This window comes from Penicillium cinerascens, assembly GCF_028974065.1.
Source record: "Penicillium cinerascens strain IBT 15544 chromosome Unknown contig_1_segment0_segment0, whole genome shotgun sequence".
Taxonomy (NCBI): domain Eukaryota; kingdom Fungi; phylum Ascomycota; class Eurotiomycetes; order Eurotiales; family Aspergillaceae; genus Penicillium; species Penicillium cinerascens.
Window position 1 is genome coordinate 2,458,329 of NW_026695287.1, and position 26,955 is coordinate 2,485,283.

The 26,955-nt window shown below is 51.7% G+C and overlaps 13 protein-coding genes across 13 annotated transcripts; 5 read left to right on the forward strand and 8 right to left on the reverse strand.

Moving 5' to 3' along the window:
• Nucleotides 1-94: 94 nt before the first annotated feature.
• Nucleotides 95-1,615, reverse strand: N7498_002475 (uncharacterized protein; the record flags this gene model as incomplete). Its single annotated transcript, XM_058449537.1, has 3 exons — nucleotides 95-894; nucleotides 947-1,030; nucleotides 1,093-1,615. 3 exons carry the CDS (start codon nucleotides 1,613-1,615, stop codon nucleotides 95-97), a joined length of 1,407 nt encoding a protein of 468 aa, XP_058311881.1.
• A 329-nt stretch (nucleotides 1,616-1,944) lies between these two features.
• cox15 (cytochrome c oxidase assembly protein cox15) lies at nucleotides 1,945-3,515 on the forward strand (the record flags this gene model as incomplete). The annotated part of the gene is made up of 2 exons (XM_058449538.1): nucleotides 1,945-2,333; nucleotides 2,402-3,515. The coding sequence occupies 2 exons, from the start codon at nucleotides 1,945-1,947 to the stop codon at nucleotides 3,513-3,515; spliced, it is 1,503 nt and encodes a 500-aa protein (XP_058311882.1).
• Nucleotides 3,516-3,849: 334 nt separating this feature from the next.
• N7498_002477 (uncharacterized protein) lies at nucleotides 3,850-4,885 on the reverse strand (the record flags this gene model as incomplete). The annotated part of the gene is made up of 2 exons (XM_058449539.1): nucleotides 3,850-4,739; nucleotides 4,813-4,885. The coding sequence occupies 2 exons, from the start codon at nucleotides 4,883-4,885 to the stop codon at nucleotides 3,850-3,852; spliced, it is 963 nt and encodes a 320-aa protein (XP_058311883.1).
• A 994-nt stretch (nucleotides 4,886-5,879) lies between these two features.
• Nucleotides 5,880-7,814, reverse strand: N7498_002478 (lysine--tRNA ligase KRS1; the record flags this gene model as incomplete). The annotated part of the gene is made up of 3 exons (XM_058449540.1): nucleotides 5,880-5,890; nucleotides 5,950-7,537; nucleotides 7,599-7,814. 3 exons carry the CDS (start codon nucleotides 7,812-7,814, stop codon nucleotides 5,880-5,882), a joined length of 1,815 nt encoding a protein of 604 aa, XP_058311884.1.
• A 555-nt stretch (nucleotides 7,815-8,369) lies between these two features.
• N7498_002479 (uncharacterized protein) lies at nucleotides 8,370-9,026 on the reverse strand (the record flags this gene model as incomplete). Its single annotated transcript, XM_058449541.1, has 1 exon — nucleotides 8,370-9,026. The coding sequence occupies one exon, from the start codon at nucleotides 9,024-9,026 to the stop codon at nucleotides 8,370-8,372; it is 657 nt and encodes a 218-aa protein (XP_058311885.1).
• Nucleotides 9,027-9,655: 629 nt separating this feature from the next.
• On the forward strand, nucleotides 9,656-12,354 carry N7498_002480 (putative dynamin GTPase; the record flags this gene model as incomplete). Its single annotated transcript, XM_058449542.1, has 4 exons — nucleotides 9,656-9,713; nucleotides 9,768-11,896; nucleotides 11,958-12,090; nucleotides 12,149-12,354. The coding sequence occupies 4 exons, from the start codon at nucleotides 9,656-9,658 to the stop codon at nucleotides 12,352-12,354; spliced, it is 2,526 nt and encodes an 841-aa protein (XP_058311886.1).
• A 417-nt stretch (nucleotides 12,355-12,771) lies between these two features.
• N7498_002481 (mannose-1-phosphate guanylyltransferase) lies at nucleotides 12,772-14,316 on the forward strand (the record flags this gene model as incomplete). Its single annotated transcript, XM_058449543.1, has 4 exons — nucleotides 12,772-12,872; nucleotides 12,923-12,979; nucleotides 13,057-14,232; nucleotides 14,290-14,316. The coding sequence occupies exons 1-4, from the start codon at nucleotides 12,813-12,815 to the stop codon at nucleotides 14,314-14,316; spliced, it is 1,320 nt and encodes a 439-aa protein (XP_058311887.1). The 5' UTR covers nucleotides 12,772-12,812.
• Nucleotides 14,317-14,698: 382 nt separating this feature from the next.
• On the reverse strand, nucleotides 14,699-15,504 carry N7498_002482 (uncharacterized protein; the record flags this gene model as incomplete). The annotated part of the gene is made up of 2 exons (XM_058449544.1): nucleotides 14,699-15,286; nucleotides 15,343-15,504. The coding sequence occupies 2 exons, from the start codon at nucleotides 15,502-15,504 to the stop codon at nucleotides 14,699-14,701; spliced, it is 750 nt and encodes a 249-aa protein (XP_058311888.1).
• Nucleotides 15,505-15,718: 214 nt separating this feature from the next.
• Nucleotides 15,719-17,512, reverse strand: N7498_002483 (putative oxidoreductase, FAD-binding; the record flags this gene model as incomplete). Its single annotated transcript, XM_058449545.1, has 1 exon — nucleotides 15,719-17,512. The coding sequence occupies one exon, from the start codon at nucleotides 17,510-17,512 to the stop codon at nucleotides 15,719-15,721; it is 1,794 nt and encodes a 597-aa protein (XP_058311889.1).
• Nucleotides 17,513-19,686: 2,174 nt separating this feature from the next.
• On the forward strand, nucleotides 19,687-20,703 carry N7498_002484 (alpha/beta hydrolase family protein; the record flags this gene model as incomplete). The annotated part of the gene is made up of 1 exon (XM_058449546.1): nucleotides 19,687-20,703. The coding sequence occupies one exon, from the start codon at nucleotides 19,687-19,689 to the stop codon at nucleotides 20,701-20,703; it is 1,017 nt and encodes a 338-aa protein (XP_058311890.1).
• Nucleotides 20,704-21,187: 484 nt separating this feature from the next.
• On the forward strand, nucleotides 21,188-21,951 carry N7498_002485 (uncharacterized protein; the record flags this gene model as incomplete). The annotated part of the gene is made up of 3 exons (XM_058449547.1): nucleotides 21,188-21,203; nucleotides 21,269-21,607; nucleotides 21,674-21,951. 3 exons carry the CDS (start codon nucleotides 21,188-21,190, stop codon nucleotides 21,949-21,951), a joined length of 633 nt encoding a protein of 210 aa, XP_058311891.1.
• Nucleotides 21,952-22,335: 384 nt separating this feature from the next.
• N7498_002486 (Ataxin-10 homo-association domain-containing protein) lies at nucleotides 22,336-25,165 on the reverse strand (the record flags this gene model as incomplete). Its single annotated transcript, XM_058449548.1, has 2 exons — nucleotides 22,336-24,934; nucleotides 24,993-25,165. The coding sequence occupies 2 exons, from the start codon at nucleotides 25,163-25,165 to the stop codon at nucleotides 22,336-22,338; spliced, it is 2,772 nt and encodes a 923-aa protein (XP_058311892.1).
• Nucleotides 25,166-25,553: 388 nt separating this feature from the next.
• On the reverse strand, nucleotides 25,554-26,867 carry N7498_002487 (DHHC family palmitoyltransferase; the record flags this gene model as incomplete). The annotated part of the gene is made up of 3 exons (XM_058449549.1): nucleotides 25,554-26,522; nucleotides 26,575-26,608; nucleotides 26,779-26,867. 3 exons carry the CDS (start codon nucleotides 26,865-26,867, stop codon nucleotides 25,554-25,556), a joined length of 1,092 nt encoding a protein of 363 aa, XP_058311893.1.
• Nucleotides 26,868-26,955: the final 88 nt, after the last annotated feature.

The window sequence follows — 26,955 nt, forward strand, 5'->3', positions numbered from 1 at the left end:
GGATATGCATGTGCCTCCACCGAAACGCCGCCATTATAAACACCGCGCGCTATGAAACGTAAAGAACCGGAGATAATGAGTAGAAAGAAGGATATCACTTGGAGTTGGTAGATTTGTGTAGCGAAGCCTTGGGTGTCAAGACCTGCCGCATGCGCCGAATCTTCGCCCACCATTCACGGTCAGCCTTTTTCTTCTTTTCCTCGTCCTCTTCGCCTCCGAATGTCTCCGCCGGTGAAGTACTCCGGGCTGTACGAGGCAAGTCCATGGGTGCTGTTGAACGAATGCGGCGACGGTGTTTCACCCGGAGCGCCTCTGACACCGCCTCCCAGCCGCTGCGTAGCTCGTCAGGGTTCTCATTAGGTCGGCCTGTTCCGCTCTGAGCAAGCCGATCAATCCACGGACAGTATTCCATATGTTCGGTAGCAACCTCCAGAGACGAGTAGACAGTGACGTCTCCGTTTTTCTTGGGCTTGTACATCCAGAGACCTAAGCGACGGAAACATGCCTTGCACCCAACCAGGCCAGCAGCCGCATCGGCTACTGCGTTCCAACCGAAGAAAGACAGTGTCAGTGCTGCTCGATTAATAGGATGGGTATCATCAGCAGGCGGCTTCGAAATTGCCGCTGTTGGCGTTGGTGTCGGTGGTTGCGAAGCTGGTTCCTGGTCACCAGCATTGTTTTCTTTCGATGCGTTCGTCTCCACAGATTCATTGGGATCTGTTGACCAGTCCTCGGGCAGGATTTTGATTAAACTTTCAATGTCGAATCCATCAGGGGTCTTTATGATGTTATCGGCCGGTAGTTTATCTCCCATCTTAACGAGGTTGAGGTAGCGTTCTCGCAGCCCGGCGATGGCAGTGTCTGGGTTGGCCAGTGGGAGATGTTGAATGGTCGCTGAAAACATAATAAGTAGACGAAAGAATGGTATGAAGATTTAGTGACTGACCATCGCAGCTCTTATTCCGCCACGGACAGTTCTCGCCATGAGCTTCTTTCATGAGCTTCTCATATTCCTCCACAAGTTTCATGCCTATTGCGATCCAGTTAGCAAGAGGTCTCACTCTAGTAAAGAAAAATGCAGTGTCAACGTACGGACTTGCTTCCTCTCCTGGACCTTCTCGACATCATATCCATCGAGCTCATCGATCTCATCTGGTACCTTTACCACGACGGAGCCGCCACAACCACTAACGCAGCTCACGCGCATGACATCTGTACAAATCCAGCCGCGCTTCGCCCATTGCACTTCGTTGATCGGTGGCGGTTTGGTGGTCCATCGGTCGACGCGGCGAAAGGTCTCGAGCCGCTCCAAGAATCGTTCGCGGTCCCAAGGCACGAAAGTCGGGCGTTTAGAGGAAGAGGTCGATGAAACGTGGACGGATGGGAGTGAAGTTTTGAGTATCGAGTTTCGAACGGACGCAAAGTCGGATTGGTCATTGCTGCTCAAGCGAACCTTCTTGATAGAGAGATCACCGGGGAGACGACCGCGCGCCGAGGCGGCTGGCGCGGGCTTCGATGTCGGCTGTTTCGCAGCATTTTCGGATATAAGAGGCTTGGAAATCGATTCCAGCACCCTGTGGAACTTTCGCTTCTTCGACTCAACGGCGTACGACATGGCGAGACTGCGATGGCGAAGCAGTGAAGTTGGCACAGATCAATCAGCCGTGAGGCCGAGAGCTGCGATCGAAAGCGCCGTGGTTGCCTCAGGCATTCACAACCAACACTTTGATTGATGCTTTCGTTGATGAAAGCAGATGAATAGAAAAGCGCATTCATCTTGATATTAAAATCAGAACAATCTCAATTGACCATCAGAATGCTATGCAATGCCGTTTTTCTAGGTTGCTAAATCCTTCGTCTCTGATTGGCCGCATGCCGTGATATCTTATGATCTCCCGAAATCACAACTTCACTTTTTCCCTTGTTCACCATCACTCGTTCGCCATGGCTTCCCTGGGGGCACCTCTGTCTGCATGGAGGAGCCTTGCTCCCCGTCTCTCTAGAGACCTCTTCACTTGTCGACAATGCCTTCGGAACCAAGGCTACGCCGCCAAATCCGTCCGCCGGTTCGCCGCAATGCCCTCCCCCCAGCCGATTAGGACCCGATCCTCCCTCTTCACCGATAAGAACCGCCAGTTCTTCACCTCCAGCCTCAAGCGATCAGCTGCCGTTCCGACCTTTACAAGTGCGATTGAGGAGGGTGCTACCAAGGCCAAGTCGTCGAGTTTCCCCAAGATCAGCGACAAGTCTGTCGCGTACTGGCTTCTTGGTAGCGCTGCGAGTGTCTTTGGAATTGTGATTTTCGGTGGATTGACCCGTTTGACCGAATCAGGGTTCGTATACATAACCTTTCTCTTGAAAGGCGGAGGTCCGGAAGCTGACGGGACAAATATTGGCGCAGATTGAGTATCACCGAATGGAAGCCTGTGACCGGCTCCTTGCCGCCCATGAACGCGGAAGATTGGGACTCGGAGTTTGCCAAGTATCGCGCTTCCCCCGAATTCAAATTGTTGAACCCGAATATGACTCTGTCTGAATTCAAGTCGATCTACTATATGGAGTGGATCCACCGTCTCTGGGGCCGATTTATTGGCATGTCGTTCGTTCTGCCTGCCGTTTACTTCGTCGCGCGCAAGAAGGTTTCTACGCCTATGGCGTGGCGCCTGGCTGGTATTGCTGGTTTGATTGGCTTCCAGGGCTTCATTGGTTGGTGGATGGTCAAGTCTGGTTTGAAGGATGACCTGTTCGCGCCGGGAAGCCACCCGCGTGTGAGCCAGTACCGACTCACTGCTCACCTTGGAGCTGCTTTCACTTGCTATGTCGCCATGTTGTGGAATGGACTTGCTATCCTGCGCTCTCACCGCCTCATGAAGGACGCTGCGTCTGGCCTGAAGCAGCTGGAGGCACTCCGGGACCCGCGCCTGGCAATCTTCCGCCGCTCTGTTGCTGCTCTGGCTGTCTTGGTCTTCACAACTGTCATGTCTGGTGGCCTTGTTGCTGGTCTTGACGCTGGTCTCATCTACAACGAATTCCCCTACATGGGCCTTGGATTGACGCCGCCTAGCACGGAGTTGTGGGATGCCCGCTACTCCCGCCATGAAGACCGATCCGATCTTTGGTGGCGCAACATGCTGGAGAACCCTTCCCTTGTTCAGCTTGACCACCGTATCCTCGCTATGACTACATTCACATCCATCATGGCCTTGATGACCTACACTTTCAAATCGCCCACTATGAAGCGCCTTTTGCCGCCTAGTGCCAGGAAGGGTGTCCACGGTGTTGTGGGCTTTGCCTGCTTGCAAGTCGCACTCGGTATTACCACTCTGTGGTATCTGGTCCCTACTCCCTTGGCATCTGCCCACCAAGCCGGTAGCCTGTTCCTCCTCACCTGGGTTATGATTCTGGGCAGCCGTGTCTGGCACCCGTCGCGCACCGCAAAACTATTGCAGATGGCGGTCAAGGCCCGTGGGCAGCATCTTTCTTCCACGGCCGCCTCCGGTATGAAGAGGTTGTAAGAGATTTCAGTCTCAAGTGTACGAATACGTGGACCAAGACGGATTGCTACGTCTATCGTCTTGGTGTTCTGATACCATCTCCATTCCCTTTTCCTCCTTTCTAAGCGGTTGATTGGAGCGACCCTGTCTGTATAAGTATCATCGCCGCAGCTAGACAATGTAAAAATATGAATTGATATTCAATTGAAATTGATATCCTTATTTTCCAATTTAAGTCCAGTCAATGCGCCCCCGACCATTTTTCAAATCTCTTGCAGTTATTTCAGTTCAAAATCGTCACATCATTCTCGGAATTTCTAATCACGAGAGGCTCCAAATGTGAGCCCCCATAGCCCTAGTCGCGCATGTCAGTCGGACGCGAGGTGCGGGGCGGGTTGCGCCTAAGCAAATCCAAGTGCTTCAAAGTAGGCTCGAGCTTCTCGTTGTCCTCCTCCATGTCAGAGTGCCAAGTAATGGTGGAATCCTCAGTCACAGTGCCAACGTCCGAGTAGTCATCCATGATGTGGTCTCTCAGATGGTCGTTATTTACGGAAGCTGATTGCACACGTGGACTTTCGGCGTTGATCTGGCTGTCGGTATGCGCCGAAGGGGAGGATCTCAGAGACATCAGTACCTCAGCAGCCCCATGGTCAGCAGCAGTGGGAACGTGGTCATCAGCAGTGAGTGCGTCGTCAGCAGCGGCGAGTGGAGTGTCCATCTCACTAGGTCCAGCGGCTTCCAGCGTAGAACCTTCGTTTTCGGGGGCATGCTGGCATCGAACAGTTTCGTGAGTCTTGTCTCCGCCTCGAATTGTCTGGCATTTCCGGCAGCATTGCCAACCGCAGGATAGGCAGCGTATCATGCCCTCGCTATTTCGATGATCACAATCATCGCATTTGGCAGTGTGTGCGGCTAGCTCTTCGAATGGGACGAGGACTTTTGGACGTGGCTGAATGCGGAGGGGCAGCTTGCCGTGGATGACATTCGCGCTAGGTGAGGTCTGTTTGGTCGAAGGCTTGTGAGTTGAAGGCTTGCTATTTGGAGACGTTTTGGTTGAGGCCTTATTGTTCGAAGCCTTGTTATTGTGGGTCTTTTTGGTCGGGGTCTTCTTGTTCGAGGTTCCTTCGTTGGAAGACTTGCTCACCGAAGATGCTCTCGGTGGAGAAGATGGAAGGTCAAATCTAATCTCTCTTGGTGTATGTTCCTTCGGGGTTGCTGGGGTCTCCATCTCCCCGGTTTCAGCCTCTAGAGACAAAGGGATTAGTTCCTTTGATGGGCTTCGTTCCCAGTGTTTCGTTCCCAATAACTCTATACTTACCATTGAAGGGCCTCTTGTGTGGCACCAGGGGACTAACGTTGCGTCCATTATTGGTGGATGGAGGCGCAGGCATTGGCGATTTCTGTGAAATATCAAGTTAGCTAAATGTACTTTGCTCTGACACACCCTCAAGTATGACTGGACCGAAGAATTATCAAGTGCCTGGTTACCTAGAACGAGGATTGTAGTCAGTATTGATGCCAAGACGATGTATATAGATAAAAGCCAACCATTTCGTCGGGACCTGTCAGGAAGACACTCGGTTCAATAGGACGTGGTTGGAAATTATGAGGGTTAGCGAAGATATCAACTCCGTTTCCCTGCTCAGCGTGCGGTAGAGGGTTATGATCCTGGTGGTGGCCGCTTCCCTCATATTCTGGATTCTCAGGATGATGAGGAGGGGTGGCAGAACGATAATGGCCCTCATACCCAGATGGAGGATTCTCAAGATGACTAGGCGTGTTATCAGAGCGATAATGGTGAGAGTACATGGTGAGAGATATTATTCAGTGATGGAAGTGCGTATTGTTTGAATGTAGATGAGTTTGAATGATTGGGAAGAGATGGTGGTTGGGAGGAGAGTTCGTGGAAAATGGGGTTCTTTTATACTACGTATTCTAGGTAACGAGCGTCTGATTTAGGTACGCTGGATTCTTCCAAAACGACCACACACCCTGTATTGAGTGCTACCAGACCTCAGGATGTAGTTGCTGTGATCCCCACTCCAAAAGCATTGGTTACCATTTGATGGTGAACTTATTTAGTAAACTCGTTGACTTTGATGTCCTTGTTGTCTTTTGCAACAGCTACTTTTCCTGGCATGGGACTTCTAATCTGAGGAAAGATGGCAACATGGCACCAAGTAGATGGAGTTGCTATCATAATTGAGCAGATAGATATCAAGTGTATGGTAGTCTTGTTATTTTGACTAGCTAATGCATTTCTTATAGAAACCACTGAAGCCACATGCAGAACCCAAAAACAATCATCACACACCGAAACAGTATCAACATCCTACTCTGAAAAGTATATTATTGACACCTCCCCAGAAAAAGAATTCATATCAATTATTTGTGGGCTGTAAATTTAAAGTTAGTTCAACCGGCTCGTGAAAATTACAGGAAAGCAATAACATACGAATTCCCTCCTCAGGTGAAGGCTCAATACCGGCAACCTCGGCAGCAGTCTTATGCTCGGCCGCGGTCTTGTCATCCTTCATCATGGGGAAGGCCAGCACCTCCTTGATGGAGTAGTTGTCGGTAAGGAACATGACCAGACGGTCGATGCCCATTCCCCAACCACCGGTGGGGGGCAGACCGTACTCGAGAGATTGACAGAAGGTCTCGTCAATCAGCTGGGCCTCGTCGTCACCCTGGTTCTTCTGGTTGGCCTGCTCCTCGAAGCGCATGCGCTGATCGAAGGGATCGTTCAACTCGGTATAACTGTTGCAAATCTCCTTGCCCATGACGAATGCCTCGAAACGTTCGCACAGACCGGGATGGTCACGGTGGTACTTGGCAAGAGGGGACATCATCTGGGGGTGGCCCATGATGAAGGTAGGGTTCTGGCATGTGTTCTCGATGAATTCTCCAACCAGCTTGTCCAGCATACGGGCGTTGGTGAGGGGAGGGGAGCAGTCCACGTTCATCTTCTTGAGAATCTTCTTGAGGAACTCGTTGGTCTCCTGGGTGTGGAGCTCGGTACCCGGCGGGAACTTCTCACCGGTGGCCTCCTCCAAGGCAGGGATCATCTCCACTCGCCTCCAGGGAGCCTTCCAGTTGACAGTGTGGGCCTCGCCAGTCTGGGTGTGGAAGGTGGTTTCATAACCACCAGTAACGTGCTTAACAAGGCCGGAGACAAGGTCCTCGGTCAAGTCCATCAAGTCATACATATCGGCGTAGGCCTGGTAGAACTCACAGGTAGTGAACTCGGGGTTGTGAGTAAGATCGATGCCCTCGTTACGGAACTGGCGACCGATCTCATACACCCGCTCGAGACCACCGACGATCAGCATCTTGAGGTACAGCTCGGGAGCAATGCGCATGAACAAGTTCATGTCAAGGTCGTTGTGGTGGGTGACGAAGGGCTTAGCGGTAGCACCACCGGCAATGGCGTTCATCATAGGGGTTTCGACCTCAGTGAAATCACGCTGATCGAAGTAGTTGCGCATGTAGGTAATGATCTTGGCACGAGTGCGGAAGATGTTGCGAGAACGGTCGTTCATGATCAGATCCAGGTAACGCTGGCGGAAACGCTGTTCCTTGTCCTGGAAACCGTAGTGCTCGGAGGGAATGGCGTGGAGGCAGGGCGACAGGAGGATAACCTCAGTAGCGAAGATAGAAAGCTCACCGTCGGGACGGTTCTTGGGAGCGGTCCGTCCCGGGAAGCCGACGATACCAATAATGTCACCACGGCGCAGGTGCTCGTGTTGGTCCTCAAAGGACACGCTGCCGGTAGCATTCTGGGCCTGGCACATCACCTGGACCTTGACACCCTCGGCGCGGAGATCGTAGAAGATCAGCTTGTTGCCCGAGGCACGCTTGGTGTAGATACGTCCGGCGATGCGGATGGGGATGTCGGGCTTCTGCTCGCCCTTCTGAAGGCCATCGTACTCCTTGAGGAACTCGCGCAGGTCATTGGTGACCTGGAACTTGTGGGGGTACGGGTTGGGGTTCTTGGTCTCGCGCATCTTTTGGACCTTCTTGCTCCGGATTTCGAAGTATTGCTGTTAAGCGGGGGCGCGATGGTTAGCCTTGGCATGGCATAAGTGCGCCAATGGTACTCACGTTGGGGGTGAGGTTGGCCTCATCATCCTCAGCGGAAGTCTTCTTCTCGGCCTTGGGGGGAGCAGCAGCCTCCTTCTCCTTCTTCTTGGCCTCCTTCTCGCGGAGCTTCTGGCGTCTCTTCAATTCGGACTTGGACACCTTCTCGCCGGTGACCTCGTCAAGCAAGAGGTTGGCCATGGAGGTCTCGGCCTCCTTGACAGCGTTGGGATCCGACATAATGGTTGTCAGGAAGGGATCGAACGTGGATGGTGGGATGAAGATGGAGGGGGGCGCGAAATTTTGGGCGGGTGACGGCGGGGCAGTCTGATTGGGCAGGCGCAACTACATAGCAGCTGCCTGTCTGTGACTCATTCCCTCCAAATGATGATCCTGTACGAATTGCACTATTCATTCCACGCGTTCTACGTTTGCTACTTCCTGTCATAGCAGCTGCAATTCCACTGGTTCAAAAAAGTCTGGTCATACTTGAGGTTACTCAATCGGGAACTAGGGCTTAGGGCAATCCTGTGGGGCTCTACCCCGCCGCTGCCGCTGCCGTTGTATCTATATCTATACGTCCACGGATCGGAGCGATCTTACGTTGGATGCTTCAAGAGGCCGTCCATGTAAAAGCTTTCATTTATACAAAGGTATTCATCTTGAAGGTGGATCATGGCAGAAACATGCAAATCAAATGAATGTCAGTGTCTCAAGATACATCATTGTCGACGTTGTTGCAGGGGCTCGGTGCTGTGAAACAGCCAAATCCCCAAACAAGTTCCACTCCCAGGCCTACCACATGCGCCGCTTGGTGTAATTGAGCATCGCGCAATTCATTCTCGGGTGAACGAAGCAGTGGTCACTCATCGAAAAGATGCATTTTCTGCCCATGTCGTGCTTGTTGTAGTGGTCTGCAAAGGCCAGAGCGTCATCCATGAACAGCTGTATGTCAAATTGTTCGGCCAGTCCGCCTTCCTGGAGCTTCATGATGGCCTCTTTGATCCAGGTGGTACAGTTCTCTCCGAATCGTTTGTCCGGAACTTGAATCGTTGGAGGACCGAGATTCTTCATAAGGTCGTCACGGGTGACCTGAGATGGAACCTTGCCGATCATGATCATTCCAACGAGGAGCGAAGAGGCGTCTGGATTGACTTGCTCCTCTCGGAATCTCCAGCTTCGTCCACGGTTTCCGTCGATGATGTGCACCTTACCCTTTCGGAGGGGACCGTTTGTCACTCCATAGACATGGCAGTCGCTGCCCGAGTGATCTTTGGGAGCAACGATTATCTCCCAGTGGTAGGCATCGTGGCCCAGGCGGCGTCGACTCTCTCCCACAGAGAGCTCCTCCCGCTCGTAAAGCGCGATGAAGACACGTCGCTTATTGAACTCACTCGGCTCAAGATGGTCGCTGGCATGAGAGCTGGTGGACAAGCTCCTGATTGCTCTCATGGTGATGAATTGGCCGACGTGAGATATGTTGAAAGAGGTGTAGCAGAAGATGCGGAAAGAGATAAAGAACGGGCGCAGGAAGAGTTGCAGCAGCAACAGCCACAAAGGAAGACGAGCAAATAGACGAGTTAAAATTGAAGATAAAGAAGTGTAAAAGCAAAAGCAGGATGCGCAAAATGATTTTGGGAAACAGAGATGATAGTGTGCACTGTTAATGGAGTCTCGCCGTAAGGTTCTGCACGTGTCGTGAGAAAGGGTGTAAGTAAGTATCAAAGTAGCAGAAAACCATGATTTTGTTACAGGGGCATCTCTGAGATGCTTCATCTCCAGTCAACTTCTCGCCCCTCGCCCCTCACTTCTCTTGTCTGTTCTGACCCTCAACCCATCATCCATCTTCCATCTACCATCTACCATCCCTCACCTGGAACCTCTCACCTTCCACCATCCGTCTTCCCTCATCTAACATACTCTATTCTCATTATTGCCATCCCTCTACCCGTCATTTTCTGCCTCGCGCGCAGAAAACACAACAAGCCAACCATCATCCGTCTCATCGGAGACATCGTCGAGACATTTGACTGTCTTGGTGACCCATCACTGGCATTTACCCATTTTGAGAAGTGTTGGAGATGACCATTACCCGGAGTACCCGTCAGCTGTCTGTACGCCCGAAGTCCGAAGCCGAAGGTATGTTGCGCCATATTCTCATCAACTCTACTGCATATGCTTATCTGAATCTAGAGCTTGCCGCTCCATCTCAGGCATCAAGCAGTATGAACCCCCTTCGAGATCCGCCCACTCAGGTGGGAAGTGAAGAAGACCCCTCACCTTCAACCCTCGACGTCCTCGCTCTGGACATGAAGACTCTAGTCAAAAAGATTCAAGACCTCAGCCATCTGGGGATCGAGGACAGCAAGATTGCCCTGCCCAAGATCTGTGTGGTCGGCGACCAAAGCACCGGCAAGAGTTCCCTCATCGAGGGCATCTCTGAAATCAAAGTTCCCCGAAGTGCTGGCACTTGCACTAGATGCCCAATGGAAATCAATCTCTCAGAATGTGAGCCAGGTGAATCCTGGAAATGCTCAGTCTTTCTGTCCCGGCGATACTGGTACGACCAAAACAAGAAGTTGAGAGCTAGTCTGAAGAAAAGCGAGCCCCTTGGACCCTGGCTCCCGGTTGGTGGTCAAGACGATGAGCTCTTCGTCACGTTGACCGACCAGAGCAAGGTCCAAGATACCATTTGGTGGGCCCAATTGGCAATCTTAAACCCTGGGTCCGACTCCCAACAGTATGTCCCAGGGAAGAATGCAATCACTCCGCAGTCTTTTGAGGTGAAATTCTCACCTAATGTGGTTCGGCTGGATATCTCAGGGCCCGAATTCCCAGCTCTGTCATTCTACGACCTCCCTGGCGTCATCAGCCAGGCCGAACATGAATCTGAAACCTACCTAGTGACGCTTGTCGAAAACCTGGTCAAGCAGTACGTTTCCGAGGAGAACTGCATCGTCCTCCTTACCCTGTCTATGACGGATGATGCCGGAAATTCCAAGGCAGCAGGCCTCATTGGAAAGATCAACGGTGCAAAGGAACGAACCCTCGGGGTGTTGACCAAGCCAGACAGACTTGCTGGGTTTGAATCCTTTGCGCAGTACAATGAAATTCTGGAAGGAAGGGTGTATGGCCTAGGCCATGGCTACTATGTCGTTCGAAATAACCCCGACCCGGATGTCCCGCATGCAGTCGCTCGCAGAGAAGAAGACGCCTTTTTCGCAGACCCATTCTGGGCTGGGCAGATGGCCGGGTTCCAAGAACGATTTGGAACTTGTCGGCTTCAAGTTGCGCTTTCGGCTATGCTGATGGAGCAGATCCAGAAATCGTTGCCATTAATCATTCACCAGATCAATGAGAGAGCCCATCGCATCGATGCTGAGCTCAGCACTCTCCCGGACTCACCTGCTGAGGATGTGCAACGAATTCTCATGGAAAAGACTATTACTTTGGGCCTTAAACTCCAATGGATTTTCGAAGGAGGCACTGGGTACGGAACCCCAGATAATGCCCTCCAAAAAGAATGGTGCGATTTGGTTAGGGATTTTCAGATGGCCTTGGAAAAGACTCGCCCAACATTGAGAACAACTGCGGACTCGGATAATATCTACCTTGTTGAGAAGTATGATGCCGATGCCGACATGATTATGCTATCAAGCCCCCCCTCTCGCAAGAGAAAAGCACCTATTGCTGAGCCGAAGACTCCTGAGAGCAAACCCCAGCCTGAGAATCAACAGGCGGAGCGTGGTGGTCCAGGATACAAAACGACATGCTTCAACGAGTGGAAGGGTCCTTTCTTTAGATTCACACTAGAAAGTATCCGACGCATCAAGGAAGAATCGCACCGGGCTGGGATCCCAAACCAAGTGGACCCTACTGCCATCGAAAAGCTGAACAAAGAGAGTGTCAAGAACTGGATCGTGCTCGCAAACGCTTTCGTGTTCGCCACTCACGGAATTGTGCAGAGGGTTCTGATCAACACCCTGGATGACGTGATTGCCCAGTATCGCCAAACAGGTCTTTATCGAGAGCTGTACCGGGTCATCACGACTTTCCTTCTTCGGCTCCGCTCTGAATACCTTCATGATGTAAAGACACACTATCAAATCGAAAGTGATAACCCTTTCACCATGGCCCAAGACCAGCACAAAGCTGCCTCACTGGAAGCACTTGCAAAACTGACTAGAGCTCGCCGGGCCTCTCGGGTCAGAACCTGGCGCACGCTCCGTGGTTACGCGACGGACGAGGAGTCAAGACTCAGCAAGGTCACTGATGAGGAGCTCGGCCCGGATCAATTTTCGCAGGAATTGGAGATGATGGCAGTAAGTGATCATGCATTATGAAGGGCTCGAGATTGATCAGAGCATGGTGCTAATTGTGTAGAGTTGTCGCGGATACTACCAGATTGCCAGCTCTCGATACCTTGATGTGATTTGTCAACTCGCTCATATCAAGATGTTCGCTAAATGTCGAAATGAGCTCATTCAAGTTGTCAATACCGAGTTGAATGCAAGCTGTAAGTCACTTCTCAACAACAAATTTGACATATTTGCCCCTTACTGACGATGATTTAGCGTTCGAGCGATGCATGGAGCTCATGGCTGAGGACCCCGAGCGACAGGCCCGTCGAAATGCATTGACCAAGGAAAAGGTCAAACTCACCCAAGCCCAAGGATGGCTTGCCGCAGTCCACCAGACCAAGGACGAGAGCTCTGACATGGGCACTTTCTCCGATGAGACAGTCAATGGCTCTGAGTGGAAGAATGAGTCATTTGCCTAGACAATGTCCACGTCGATCAAGCGCTTTTTTGCAGAGGTAGTGTGATGACTGTGGTGAACGGATACGCGAATTTGTGTCGATAATTGATGGACTATGTGTCAACCCTTCAGTAGCCTGGCTGGCAACCCCTTTGACAGTACACGGTGTCAATGAACAAACAGAAAAGCGGGGAAACTACAGAAAGAAATGTAGGAATACAGAAAAGCTGAAAACCCACTTTGAACAGCCCTATCGTATGTCTGTTAGAAACTGTACATGTACTACAGAATATGGAGTGGTGTAGAACGTTCGAAGTAGACGGCGGATGTAAATAAAAATGTATAGTTCGTGTCAGGTGAGGGCCCCCACCGCAAGCGTCAGTCTTGGCGCCAGGAGCTTTCGACGCTGGATTGGGCCACCTTTGTATTTCCCTGATCCATTGCCACTTGAACTTTCCTACGACTCTCTCTCTATTCATCATGCTTCAGGTCTCAGCGCGGGATCACCTCAACCCGGCCTCCACCAAGGCTGTAATCTTGGTAAGTACGCAATGATTGTCCCCCGTGCACACAGACTGACCGCTCAACAGGTGGGAGGCCCTTCGCGAGGCACTCGTTTCCGTCCATTGTCGCTTGATGTGCCCAAGGTAAGTGTTCTCTCGTGGTTCAATACAATCGGCTCCCTTGTGACAACCTGCGTCTGACCCGTCCACCCCACTCCTAGCCCCTGTTCGAAGTCGCCGGCCACCCCATCATCCACCACTGCCTCAAGGCGCTCGCCAAGGTCCCCGATGTTCGCGAAGTCCTCCTGGTCGGATACTATGATGAGACGGTGCTGCGGGACTTCATCAAGGACGCCACGAAGGAGTTCCCTCAGTTCCGCATTCAGTACCTTCGGGAATACACAGCGTTAGGCACTGCAGGTGGCCTGTACCACTTCCGCGATGCGATCCTCAAGGGCAAGCCGGAGCGCTGCTTTGTGCTGAACGCAGACGTCTGCTGCTCTTTTCCTCTGGGCGAGATGCTGCGACTATTCGAGGAGAGGGATGCGGAGGCGGTCATTCTGGGCACACGGGTGGACAACGACGCCGCCACCAACTTTGGCTGCATCGTGTCCGACTCGCACACCAAGCGTGTGCTCCACTACGTCGAGAAGCCCGAGTCGCACATCTCTAATCTGATTAACTGCGGCGTCTACCTGTTCGCCACTGAGTGCATCTTCCCCGCCATCCGCAGTGCCATCAAGCGCCGTACCACCCGCCCTCGCATGCTCTCTTACCCCTCCTCCGACAACCTCGAGTCTTCTTTCGTTGCGACTGGCGATGACGAGGATGGGGAGAAGAGCGAGGTCCTCCGCCTCGAGCAGGACATTCTCTCCGATCTGGCTGACAGCAACCGGTTCTTCGTGCACGAGACTAAAGACTTCTGGCGCCAGATCAAGTCCGCGGGCTCGGCTGTCCCTGCCAACGCTCTTTACCTTCAGAAGGCCTTCCAGGCTGAGTCGGAGGAGCTGATGGCGCCTTCTGCCACCATTGTGCCCCCGGTTTACATCCATCCCACTGCCCAGGTCGATCCTACTGCCAAGCTGGGCCCCAATGTTTCCATTGGTCCCCGCGCCGTGGTCGGTGCCGGTGTTCGTATCAAGGACGCGATTGTTCTTGAGGATGTAGAGATCCGCCACGATGCCTGTGTCATGCACTCCATCATCGGATGGAGCAGCCGGGTAGGTGCGTGGGCTCGTGTGGAGGGTACCCCGATCCCTATCAATAGCCACTCCACCAGCATCATCAAGCAGGGCATCAAGGTCCAGAGCATCACCATTCTGGGCAAGGAGTGTGGAGTTGGTGACGAGGTCCGCATTCAAAACTGTGTCTGCCTTCCCTACAAGGAGCTCAAACGGGTAAGTTCGATCACTTTTTCTGCTTTTCTTTCACTGGCTAATTTCGTACAAATCTAGGACGTTGCGAATGAGGTTATCATGTAAACGCCCCTTGTTGGTCTTTGGTTCTTGCTTCTTAAATACTACACCCATCTTGTCAATATCGAGCGTCATAATGTTGTCTTCTAATTTTGTCTGCTATTGGATGGTCATTTGCTTCTCGCAGCTTTTCCTCTGCATTAGAATGCAGCACACAGAAGAGTCATTAGAGAATCCAACCCTATCAAGCATCGATCCAGTCATCCAGGTCATGAATAAAACCCGTAACACCGCCGGTCCCATGCAGTCAATTTCGAACCAGAGCACCGAGTAAACACAGCAAACAAAACTTAAAAAGAAGAAGAATATCATGAGAAACCCGCCTGCTAAATAGCACGTTCACAACGAAATCTAGAAAAAAAATCATCACATAATCATATCCTCCGAATCAACGATACATCGCAGGATCATAACCCGTCTGCTGAGCCGGAACCCCATATCCACCATGATCATACGTATTAAATTTCACGCGCGATTCACCTCTGCGACTCCTTGCTGGTGCCGAATCATAATACGGCGCGCTCCCAGCACCCGACATAGGCGGCGGGACAGCATCGTACTTGACACTTGAGACCGACTCATTGCGATCGGCCAGCTTGACATCGGCCGGATCCTCGCCAACCGCAGCCATGCTTCCCATGGGATCGTAAGCGCCCAGACGGTTCGCGCGACGGCGCACGATGAAGTCCAGCCAGATGGAAGCGATGGAGGCGACGGTGCCGGTTACCGTGAATGTGAACAGGGCTTTGTAGCTACGGCAGACCGAGATGCCGGTCTTGTTGCCCCAGTATTGGGTGCCGCATGAGGTTAGGATCGTGTGGGCCATATTGTAGCTAAGGAGGGCGAGCGAAAGGAGCCAGAGGGCTAGGAGGAGGGCGTTTAGAATTATGGAGAGTTTGGTGGAGAGCCCGCAGGCGCAGTTGACGAGGGATGTGAAGACGACATTTAAGATGGAGAGGAGGGCGGCAATGAGGAGCTGTTGTGTTTTTTTGTTAGATTGGATACAGCATGGTCGTGTTGGGATATGCCTACGATCAAGAAGGCGAAGGGCAGTTTGTATCCGTCGGCATGGAGATGGTAGATAAACACGGCCAAGATAATGGCGACCACGGCTGCTGATAGGAAAATGAGGAAGCGGATGCCATGAAAGGGCAGCTTCGGGTATGCGGAGGGCTTTACCGACTTGGACCGCATTGTGAAGGTGTAGAGGAAGAAGGAGAATGTTGCCTCTACGATTGTTTTATCGGATGTAAACAAGATCGATGCTCCACTTGACACGTTGGGCGACTGCGTCACGCCTATTTTTATCACTTCTGGTAGTGGCTGTGTTGCTTGGCCGTGGGTCGGGGAGCACTTTTATTCATTACTAAAGCCGAACGACACTAAAATAAGCTTAGATCGGTCCCGGTTAATAGTTAAAATCTTCATAGACCACCCGCTTCCCTGTCAGCAACCCCAGCACCATCCTTTTCAACGCGTCTCCGGCGCACAGATACCACGTTTCAGCTAGCAACGGATCCAAGTCCCCCGCCTGCATTCTCCGTCGCACAACCCGTGCTCCAGATAGATGAATTGCGTCCAACTTTATTTGATGGAGCCTGTCGGGGTCCAGGCCCGTGACGAAGACTACGGTGGATCTGGATAACTCGGGCCAACGTTGGAAAGTATCGTGCACCAAGCCTATATCAGCAATTGAGACCGACCAGAATAGTCGTACGAGAGGAAGATTTAGGGCGGGGAGCTGTGCGAGGAGAGGTGTGATTCCAATGCCACCTGCAACGAATGGCACGATGGATCCGTTGTCCGTCGATACTTGGAAACTTCCACCGAATCCTTTCAGTGGGACTTCAAGACCCGCTCGCTCGTTGATGCGGAATAGATGGTTCGTGACGTTTCCGTGGCGGCGGATCGTCATTTCGAATTCATTTGCGGGCAGTTCACGGCCTGGATATGATGATACAGTAAATGTGCGGACGTAGTCGTCGTTCAAGCTTGCCGGATCGTCGTCGCGCATGTGGCTGTACCCCATGTCCAACTCGTCCTGGAATGAAAGTGTCGCATATTGACCCGGAGTCCAGGAGATTGGCCTGGGACTGCTGTAGCGAAACCGGAATCGGTAGATGTTGGGTGTTATTTTCTCTTTGTTGATCAGTGTTGCGGTCATCTCTGCATCTCTCTCTCCCTCGGTGGGTATGCTTTTCTCTGTCGTCAAGTATCGGACGGCAGGATTGTACGGAGAGGGTTCCCCGGCTTCGCCGCGAAAGGCCAGCCCTTTTTCCACGAAGAATGCTGCGGTGACGGTGACGCGGACTGCTAGATTTGACCGGGGAAGAATGGCAGCGGCAGCTTGGCCAACCAGTATTTCCGTGTGTCCTGTGACATAAAGAACGTTTCCAGTCTCAAAATCCGGAAACACGTAACCGGCCAGAGGTGTGGTCTGCAAGTTTCCCAAAGTCTGATAGAGACGATTGCCCGAGTATTCAGGATACACAAGAACTGCATTTGCATCGTTAGACTCGACACGAACAAATCCGGGAGGGCCGCCGCGAATATTGGTGTCCATATCAGATGTGCCGTGTCTCGAGGATACAAATATGGTGTCTGCGCGGGACAGCAGTTCGATCGCCGGTGCAGGAAGCTGAGGCAAGTCGGATATTAGCGTTGGGTTTGGCCGCACAGATACGATATGCTTTTTGTTAAGGTATTTGGGACAATTCCCAAGGCTTTCTTCGATCTTGACAACCAGTTGTGCCTGCCCCTGATCTCCATCCAGTGATCCCGCTACCATTCTACCGAAGAGCTTCCAACGTCGGCGATGCTCCAAGTGGATCGCAAGTCCTGAGATCATGTTTCCCGGAGATTGTAGCGGGGCCCCGGTATTATCGATAGCCTGGCTTCCCAGCAATTCTTTGACGACTGGGTCGTACGTGCTGTCCACCTGGGTCCTGAGTCCGATCATCGATTCAGCAATCGGCGCAGCGAAACCCTCTTTTCCACCCCAAAGAGAGGTCCACGGTCGCCCTTGAGCGTCGATTGTGCCCACTGCTAGCAGAGGAGCCTTCGTTAAGAAGTAGCCTCCGTTGGCACTGAGATATGGAACTGCCGGGTTGTCCATATCAGGAACCCGCAGTAATCGGTGCATTTTCTCTTCGCCATCATGCCAAGGGATCGTTCCTGCTAAGACCGAAGCCATCGTGAGCATTGATACTGTCCAGAGAATGAAGAACTGTCAAGATATATGAGTTGATGGTGAGTTGATGATGGCGTGCGCCATCAACTTGTCTATTATTAATCCACATTTCCGAAACCAAATGATTCCAAATAATCTTCTCAGTCAAATGACACGCATTTGGAATCATTTTCAACCCCTTGAAGTCTTCTTGAAAGCAATTGCATGTATCACCGCAGCGAACACGACAGCACTCGTTTACCTAAAAGCTCTCTGCTTTTCCCCACACGAAGGACAGTTTCCGAGCTCGGGCGCGGGGCATACCGCGGCAACGATAACACACCCAGATAGGTGGAAGAACTCGGTGATCTGCAATCACGGCAGAACTCCGGGAAACACTATCTTCGCATCGGCGAATCTCAAGAGGGCGAGTCGTCAAGTACTGGTTTATCCCGTTGTGAGGAGAAGACCGGCAAACTCGGTGATCCTGGTGAAGACGGTCTTCAGAGATAAGCAACGCTCTGCATTGCATGGTTTCAAGAATTTGCTGGAAGATTTCGTCTAATCTGATAGCTGAAATCGACTTCATTGCATATCAATTTTAAGATTTTCTTGATAGCAGTATTCTCATTTGGTCGATAGTCTCATCCTCACCTCCGGAGAAAACGGCGAAGACTGGAGCACCTATCCAAAAGGCGGGACCGGGACCTATCACGACAAGTTGAGGCCATTCGAAGTGGACAGGACGATTCATATAAAACGGCCAATCATCGAACCGTGTATCATGATCTGCTTGCAAGTGGGTTGCCACCGAAGGAGTTAGAGAGGAATCGCCTCCGAGATGAAGGTCTTAGAATAGTGACAGCGGGCTCAGGTACAACGTTAGTATCCCGACAAAAGCGTCAAAAGCTGAAGTCTGCGTTCTAATGTACTCTTCAATAGCGCATATGTCCTGCGGGAAGCGACTTATCATGTCTTCGCAAACCCGACCGTGCACCAACAACTATACAACCAGTTGAAAACGGCAATACTCAATCCATCTCCAGAAAGCCTTCCATCGCTTGCAGTTCTTGAAAACTTCCCTACCTTTCCGCTGTGGTTCAAGAAAGCCTTCGACTGTGCAACCCTGTTACACATCGAATGAGCCGAGTGTTTCCAGATAAAGCTCTGAGATATCAGGATTATGTTATCCCACCAAGGTCAACTGTTGGTATGACCTCAATGCTGATTCACGAAAATGAGAGAATTTTCCCAGAGCCCTACGAATTTCAACCGGAACGATGGTTAAAGGAAAGTCAACAGTTGGATCGTTATTTGGTGCCGTTCAATCGGGGTGCACAAGTCTGTCTTGGACTGAATCTAGCTCGAACGGGGCTGTTTTTGATCCTGGCATTAAGTTCGACGTTTCGCAGGTATCTCGAGAGCGCGATATTGACCTGACTCGGGACTTTATAATTGGGGCCACAGCCGCGGATTCTCCGGGTATTCTTGTCGGGGTCGAAAGGATGTCAGATTGACAACATAACCGGCTTCCCAGGGTCGGCTCTAGATCAAGCTCCATATTCTTTTTCACAGCTCTTGTTATCGTGTACTTCTACAGGAAGTTCGAGTCTTCTATACCGCCAAGGGGCCTCACCCGGCAGACATGATCCTGTCTAGCTGCATGTATCAGAATTGCAAATCCCTTTGAAAAAGCGGCTCGGATGAACCCACGTTTGCCCGAATCCCCAAATTTCGGGCTTGGCATTTGGCCACGACTGCATTCGATCGACCCGGTTATATCGGCGACTTCAGAAATTCTAGGCCCGGGGACCCCGAGGCAACCAAGCAGCTCGCAACTTTCTCTTAACTTAGATCTACCGTCAATTCTACACTTTGCAAATAGAGTACAGTCCTGCCAGATTAATGCAGGGTTAATCAGCTTGTTTCCCACCCCAATTTATGGGAGGAACACGTCGTTCTTCCCGCTCGGTTTTTGGAACACTGCTTAAACCCGGCCAAACGATGCCCCTCGAACTTCGGTCAAGTGCATCAACTGTGATAAAAACTGTCCCTGTCAGGCCATCGACGAGCTTACGTGTGGACTTTTCTCGTGTGGGGAAGTTTACTATAAATTCTCTTGATCAAGCTGATACGTCTTTTGAGTATATTGACTCCATGTCAAGGCCATTCAAAGTCTAGTTTGTTTCCTGAAGGATTGCAACACAATGGCAATCCATCAAAGCACGGATTCATGTCTTCCCGACTTCCAAGACCATGCTTTGATTGGTGACGCCGACCAAATCCCCGTCAGTGCCCCGACTCCCATCGTCTCCGTCAGTCCCATTATCCTACCAGCACCGGATCGCATCGTCGATTTGCATCTTCGCGTTACAGCCCCTGTTATTGGAGACGAGCTTCCAATCATTCTTCTCTCTCATGGCCAGGGAAAATCGAACAATCTTTCCTCTCTCAATGGCTATGGACCCGTCGCCAACTTCTGGGCCTCTCATGGCTTCGTCGTCATCCAGCCCACCCATCTGAGCTCCAAATCCCTGAATCTTGGACCTGACACCAGTTCAGACGCCCCTTTCTTCTGGCGCTCGCGCGTGGAAGACATGAAACTCATTCTTGACGAGCTCTATACCATCGAAGACGATTTCCCACAAATCCAAGGACGTCTCGACCATAGCCGGATTGTCGCGGTGGGGCACTGTATGGGCGGACACACAGTCAGCATGCTACTGGGAGCCAGAATGATCGATCCCGAAGACGGCACGGAGGTCGATCTCATCGAACCTCGTGTGAAGGCTGGGATACTACTAGCGGCCCCTGGTGACGGACGTGGCGGAGAGGGTCTGGGCGAAGTCCTACGAGATACATTTCTCAAATATCATAGTCATGCGGAAATGACAACGCCTGCTCTTGTAGTCATCGGTGATAGTGACGTGCCGGATCTAATCTCTCGGGGGCCGGAGTACCACGCGGATGCTTATTACAGCAGTAAAGGGCCAAAGTCACTACTTACTGTGACGGGCGGGAAACATGGCTTGGGTGGAGTTGCTGGGTATGATACGGCAGAGGCAGCTGATGATGAGAGCCCTGAGAGACTGGCCATGGTCCAAAGGCTTACTTGGGCGTATCTTCGCAGTCGACTATACCCCGAGGATCCTGCTTGGTCAGAGGCATGCTTTGTTTTGCAAAAGCTTCCTGGCTTGGGCAGGGCTGAAATGAAGCGAGTCTAATAATAACTGGTCTGGACTTGTCTCTTTTGGTGGCTTTTTTTATTGATTGGTTTGGTTAAGCAGAGGTATATCAGATGAGAATGTTGTTGACGTGGTGCGAGGGTCTCTTCCAGGAGGAGTATAAACTATCAAGCTCCAATGTTTGTAGCACATGCTGTAAGGATATATGCCCGAGGGTCTGGAAGTGCTTTCTTTGAATGAGTATTGAAGAAGGGAAAGTAGAAGTAAAAAGTCCCGAGGTTCTTGGTTATCGTGCACGGCCCAATGGCACTCCCCGCGCCGCGTTATCGCTTTGCTGCCTCCGACTCATCTCTCGCGTCATTCAAATTGCTCTCGCGAATCCCTCTTTCGTACACTCCTGTTCCTCCGGTCAATCTGAGTGCCACACAGACAACGAGGTTTCACAGACCGTCAAGCGGGCTGTCCCCGCCCAATCCTTCTCTTCACCTTCACCTTCACCTCGACTTGAACAGAACCCACCACAATGTCAACCTACGAAAGTGCGCACCCATTTCCACTCGTCTTAAAATTGGGGGAAAAAAACCTAATCACTGGCCTTTTCTAGTTGAACACAACACTACCGACCCCTCGGCGGCTACTCCAGCCCCGCGTCGCCGCCGCCCCGACCTGTCCACATTCTTCTCTACTCTCTCCGAGATCACCCCGGGTCCCGACCACCGTCCCCATGCAGTCCCCGTACCAGGCGACGTCAGCGCAGCTTTCTACTCGCTCGCCGAAGCGTTCGAGGTCATGCGTCGGGAGGCGGCCGGTACCCAGGAACGAGAAGGTGATCAGGGCGGCGAGGGTGCAGAGGATTTGTTGACTCGGATGATCCAAACCCTGCTCAGTGACGCAGACACACCACCCAGAGAAGTGGAGGGAGTCAGCGAGGAGTTTTGCGACAGTAAGGAACCCATTGTTATTCTCCACGTCTATAATCCCACAGATAACTCATTTTCTCGATGAACAGCACTTGAGCGCGTCCCCAAATCAGCTCTCGACTCCTCCCAAGTCTGTCCTATCTGCAACAACCCCTTCCTGGAGGATCAATACCCGCTGGTCGTCCAGCTACCCTGCCACCCGACCCACCTTTTCGACCTTGAATGCGTGAAGCCCTGGCTGCGTCTGCGCGGCACTTGTCCGATGGACCGGTTCGATTTCGCAAAGCAGCAGCGAGAAAAGAAGGAGGCGCTGAAGAAACTTGCGGATGACGATGAAGAGGAGGAGTGGGATGGCATGTACGGATAAACTGTGAATCGAGACGGAGTTCGCTCGGTTTCGGCGTTGATAGCGGATGACTTGAGATGACTGCATTTACGATGGCGATGAGCGAAGACGCAGCATTAATGAAGAGTATATGAACATGATCGTTTGAATGTATGCTTGAAAATCACGAGTTATCTGACCGTGATGGTCCACGGGTATTTAGGTAGAAGAGATCCCACGATTCAGAAGAGTTGAGAAAAGCTATCAAAAAAAGATCGAACCCTTCGCCGGTAGGATCAATTGAAATTCCGTAGTAGACTTGGTATATCAGACGTTTCTTTGTACATCTCGTCTCATGTTATGCAATCGCTAGATCCTTCGGGGATGGCAAAATTTCAAAAGCAAATGGAACCACAGCACCGCACGTTACTGTGACCCCTTGGGCCGAAGGGCAAGTTTGCCAGTCTGGTCAATCATAGCCTCGTAACCACTCTTTTCCAGTATGCCACTATCGTCCCTGGCAACCTCCTCAGGCCGAAGCTTTTCAACCTCCTTCTGATTCTCTTCATTCCCTTCCAGCAAAAACTTGAGGCACATCACGGCATGCTCCTTGATGTAAGGATTGTGGGCATCGAAGTTGGTGCAGAGGAGAATCGCATCGATACCACCGTACCCCCGGATCTGCTCCTGGACTTCGAAGGACTTCCACACCAGCGATGAAAGGACCAGAACCACCAATTTCTTGAGATTACGCCACTCAAACTCAGACGGGTCCTCGGTGATTGGCGGGGATTCTGGGCGAGAGTCCCCGCTGCCGGCATCGTTGTCGAGAGCGTCAGGATCGCTCGGGTCGTAGGGTCGCTCAACGGCCACTGGAGCTGGGGAAGCAGGCGTGGAGTTATCGTCGGGTGAGTGGCTGCGCGGCGGAGGCGGAGGCGGAGGAACAGAGCCGAAAGAGAGCTGGTTAAACTGGCCTTTGGGGATGCTGGCTTCCAACTCCTTGATGAGCGTGACCAGGTCGTAGACAATCTCCCACTTGACCAACAGGTTCTTCCAGTCGTTGTTCTCGGTAAGGACGGCGAAGAATTCCAAGAACTGATACACTCCCTCGTAGACTCTCTCCATGTCCCACAGGTTGAGCGGGAAGTCCTCAGGCAGGGCGTTTCCGGCGCGGATTTGGCCTTGCAGATAAATCAAGGCGCAGGTCTCCGGAATGATGTTACCACGGAAGATGGTGAAGATGTATCGGACGGTGAGAATATCCACACGGCTGAGTGATGCTGGGATTCGCGGGACACCGGTCTGAGAAGAGCCCGTCACCGAAGCCGGAGAATACTTGGCGCGGAAAATGTGTGTCAGGATCTTGATCACCACTGCCTGGGCTGGCGAGATGATGTCTTTCGGTTGGCCGAAATCCGTGTAGGCGTGCGACATCAGACCATTCCGAAGAACCGCTTCCATAATTTGAACCATCATCTTGAAATAGAGTTCGTCGTCTGGGAGATCCCATGCCGCAATAAAGATCAGCAGCTCACGGAGCAGGTTGCGGCCAGTCTCCTGTGTGAGAAGGATATGGCACCGCAGGGCTTGCATGTTCTTGGAGCCATTGCGCTCACCACCCTTGAGCCCAAAGCTATCGACGATACCTGCTTGGATGATCATCGGCAATGCTTCAATCTCTGCCGGGCCCAGCACAAGAGGAATGTCGGTAAGCAGGCCACGCTGTTGATCACCGGGACGACCGCGATAGTCATCGTCATCCTCCTCGTCGTCCACGTCGGCCCCGTCATCGTCTCGGTCAATATCTTCACCGTCATCTTCTTCGTCTCCTTCGATACTTCCATCCGCATGGCCTTCAAGACTGTGCGAGTCCTCGTCGCCCACCGTTCCAGCATCGCCAGTGTCATAATCCGCATCGGCATCGCCATCTTGTAGACGCCTCATCAACTCATTTTTGGCCTCCTGCAGGGTCTCGGCGGCAGATTGAGCTGATCGGGTCATACTTGTGTCGTCCTCCGTCACGGGTGCGTCCAACGCATAGTCGTTGGCCTCGGGCAGGTCAGACCAACACAGACGGGGGAAGCCGGCAGTCATGCTACGGTCAATCGTGAGAATTGTTTTCTTCTTGGGGGATTCATGTTCCTCTTCTTCTGGGAGGGCAGGCGGAAGTTCCCGGGCACGGTCTTGAAGGTCAGACCATCCATCAACCTTGGCACCCAGGATCGAAGTCAGGGCGGCACGAATGTACTTGATCTGCTCCGGGTCTCTACCCATCTCCTGGATATCCGTCAAATCCTTGCCAAGGATCTTCTCCATATGATCTTTAATGTTTGCCAGAAGCAGCATCGCAGCCTCTTCCTTGATCGTGGAGGGCTCGCGCGGGAATTTAGCGATGGTTTCCAGCAGCAGATCTTCCGCGGTCTGGTCGTACAGAGCCCGGATCGGGGGGTTTATCACACGCTCTCCGACCTTGACAACAGGCGCAACGCCCTCTGATCGAGCTGTTTGATCCAATGGCTCCTTGGGCTTGATGATGTTTGTGTCGGCTGTCGAATGATAACCGAATAAATCGAGCCAGAGAACCATTTTCCGCTGCTCATTGTGCATGATAAAGTTATGAAGGTACTGGAGACATGTAATCAGGAGTCGTTTGTAAAGGTTGACGACTTTCTGCCAGCGCTCTTCATTCCGCGCATTCGTCTCACCATCGAATCCTCTTGCTGTAACCCGCACACATGTGTCAATCAATGCGAGAATCCGTTGATCGAAGCCCTTCTCAGCAGCCAAATTTTGCGCCTTCTTCGTCGTTGCGAGTAGGTTCCGCGCAATCGTGCAAAGATCATTGAGGCGTTCGATATCTTTCACCAGCGAGAAGTAGTTGTACGCAATGAGGTTTGAGGATGAGTGCTCATATGTCGCAGCCGGACTCTTCCACGCAAAGGATTGCGATTCGAGGACCGGGATCGCTTTAGTGAGGACATCGGTGAGGCCTTGCCAGATGTCGGGTGACATGCCTAGGTTGTGTCTAGCAGCGCATACGGTCAGGAAAGATACAAGTATAAATTTAGACCTAGCAAACATACCGAACCTCACTCTCCTGGTGTGTCTTGTAGAGAATTTGCTTTCCAGCAGCCAGCATGTGCTCAAGGCGTTTGTCATCGATCAGGCCGCGGGTCTCATAGTGGCTGAGGGTCCCGGCCAGAATGACCTTGAGCATGAGCTCGGCGGGTGTGCATAATGGCTTCGGATCCGCCATCTTGCAAAAGCAGGAAACGCCGAAACAAATGCTAATAGGAGCTCACTCGCGGTGGGATGAAATTAGAATTGGCGGCGGATAAAATTGCGGTTCTTGTGGTTTTATCTTCACCGCTTGATCCACCGCCTTTTGTATCCCGAAGACCATTCTCACTTGATTCCATTCATGACCATTTTGAAGATTTAGTATATTTGACGAGGTTTCAGTTTCTCCACATTCCAGAGATAGATCCATTATGGTCAAGGTTACTTGATCATACATTCGTTGCCTCATTCTATTGGAACGAGCTGAAACTCAAATCTATACAATCTCCAATCCATTGGCAACAAACATATAACCTTGGGAGACATGCGAAAACCGTGTTCTGGACATGAGACAGCAGAGATATTCACCATTTCCGCCGTACTGGTAATCCAACGGAATCTTTAAGGTTGTTCCAAAATCCCAGGTCGTAGATGTTAACGATGTCGCCCATAGAGTCAGTTCGTTCCCATCCGTCCACCGGTGCACCGGGTCTACTGTGATATTTGATGAAGTTGGAGTCCGTAGACAGGATATAGCCATCCGCTGGCGGCTCGTCATCCAGTACAAGGATCTGGTCACTGTCTACCGGCCACGGTTGATCTCCGAGGTCCATATACCGGGGCGCTCCAGGGATCTGACTCCGTTTGGCCTTGAAGACAAGTTTATCTTCCACGTCGCATTTCCAGTCTGACCACTTCGCGCTCTCGTTAGTTGTCATGCCTGCCCAAACAAGATATGTATGGTAAACCAAGAAAGCCGCTGCCAGTGGAGCGGTCATCAACATCAGCAGAGTAACAGTGCCGATCTTAGCGTCGGCTGTAATGACGACGGCCCAGATGTTGAAATACATCTTCCAGCCCTTCATGGCTGCCTGATACTCTGATGGAACAATTTCTTGCAGCGTCTGGCTTAGGAGTGAATAGCCAAGCAAAGTACCATAGGTCAGTAGAACCGAAAGCGAGAGCAGCAGCGAGAGAAAATAAACATAGTTGTTGGCCCCGATGCAGTTCATCAACCAAACACAATGATGGTCATGACGAGACACACACGCCCGGCAGATATTGCAGTGTTTGCTGCGTGCGGGTTTGAGGAAGTGACATGTGCGGCATCGTTGTCCCGGGTGGAAGAGGACACGATCGTACGGATACCGTTTCATCTCTTCGTCGTGGTTCTGCGACGTGATGAAAGACTTGGTAACGACACACTTGTAAATGAGGACGAAGGGTAGGATCACAACCCCCGGAACCCAGAATTTGTGGATGCTTGACATCCAAGGCCATGCCGTCGGGAGAAAGAAATACTCGCCTATGGCAAGCAAGCCCAAGAAAAAGATCTGGCTCGCAAGTTAGGAAATGGCCCCCTCTAAGAAAATATATGGCACTCACCAGAACCAAGGGGTGGTTTTCATGTAATATGTAGCTGCCAGAGCGGTCCCAGACCCAAACCAGACGCCCACCAAAGAGGCGAGAGTCGATAAACACGATTCCATTTGGAATATGTACCCACAATAGCCGGTAAAAAAAGCGATCGGGGTATTCCTACCCTCCTGTCAGCCCGAATGTCATTCTAAACATTTGGTCTTGCCTTACCTAAAAACAGGCAGGCGCCCAAAAAGAGCGATGAAGGTCAGAGATGAGATGCCCAGGATCACCAGGACGACAGTGCGGAGAGGCCCCATTGTTATGACAGGCGAGCTGAGACCTCCGAATGACACCCGGAATCATGAAACCAAAGAGGGTGAAATTTTTATTCCGGGTCTCATTCTC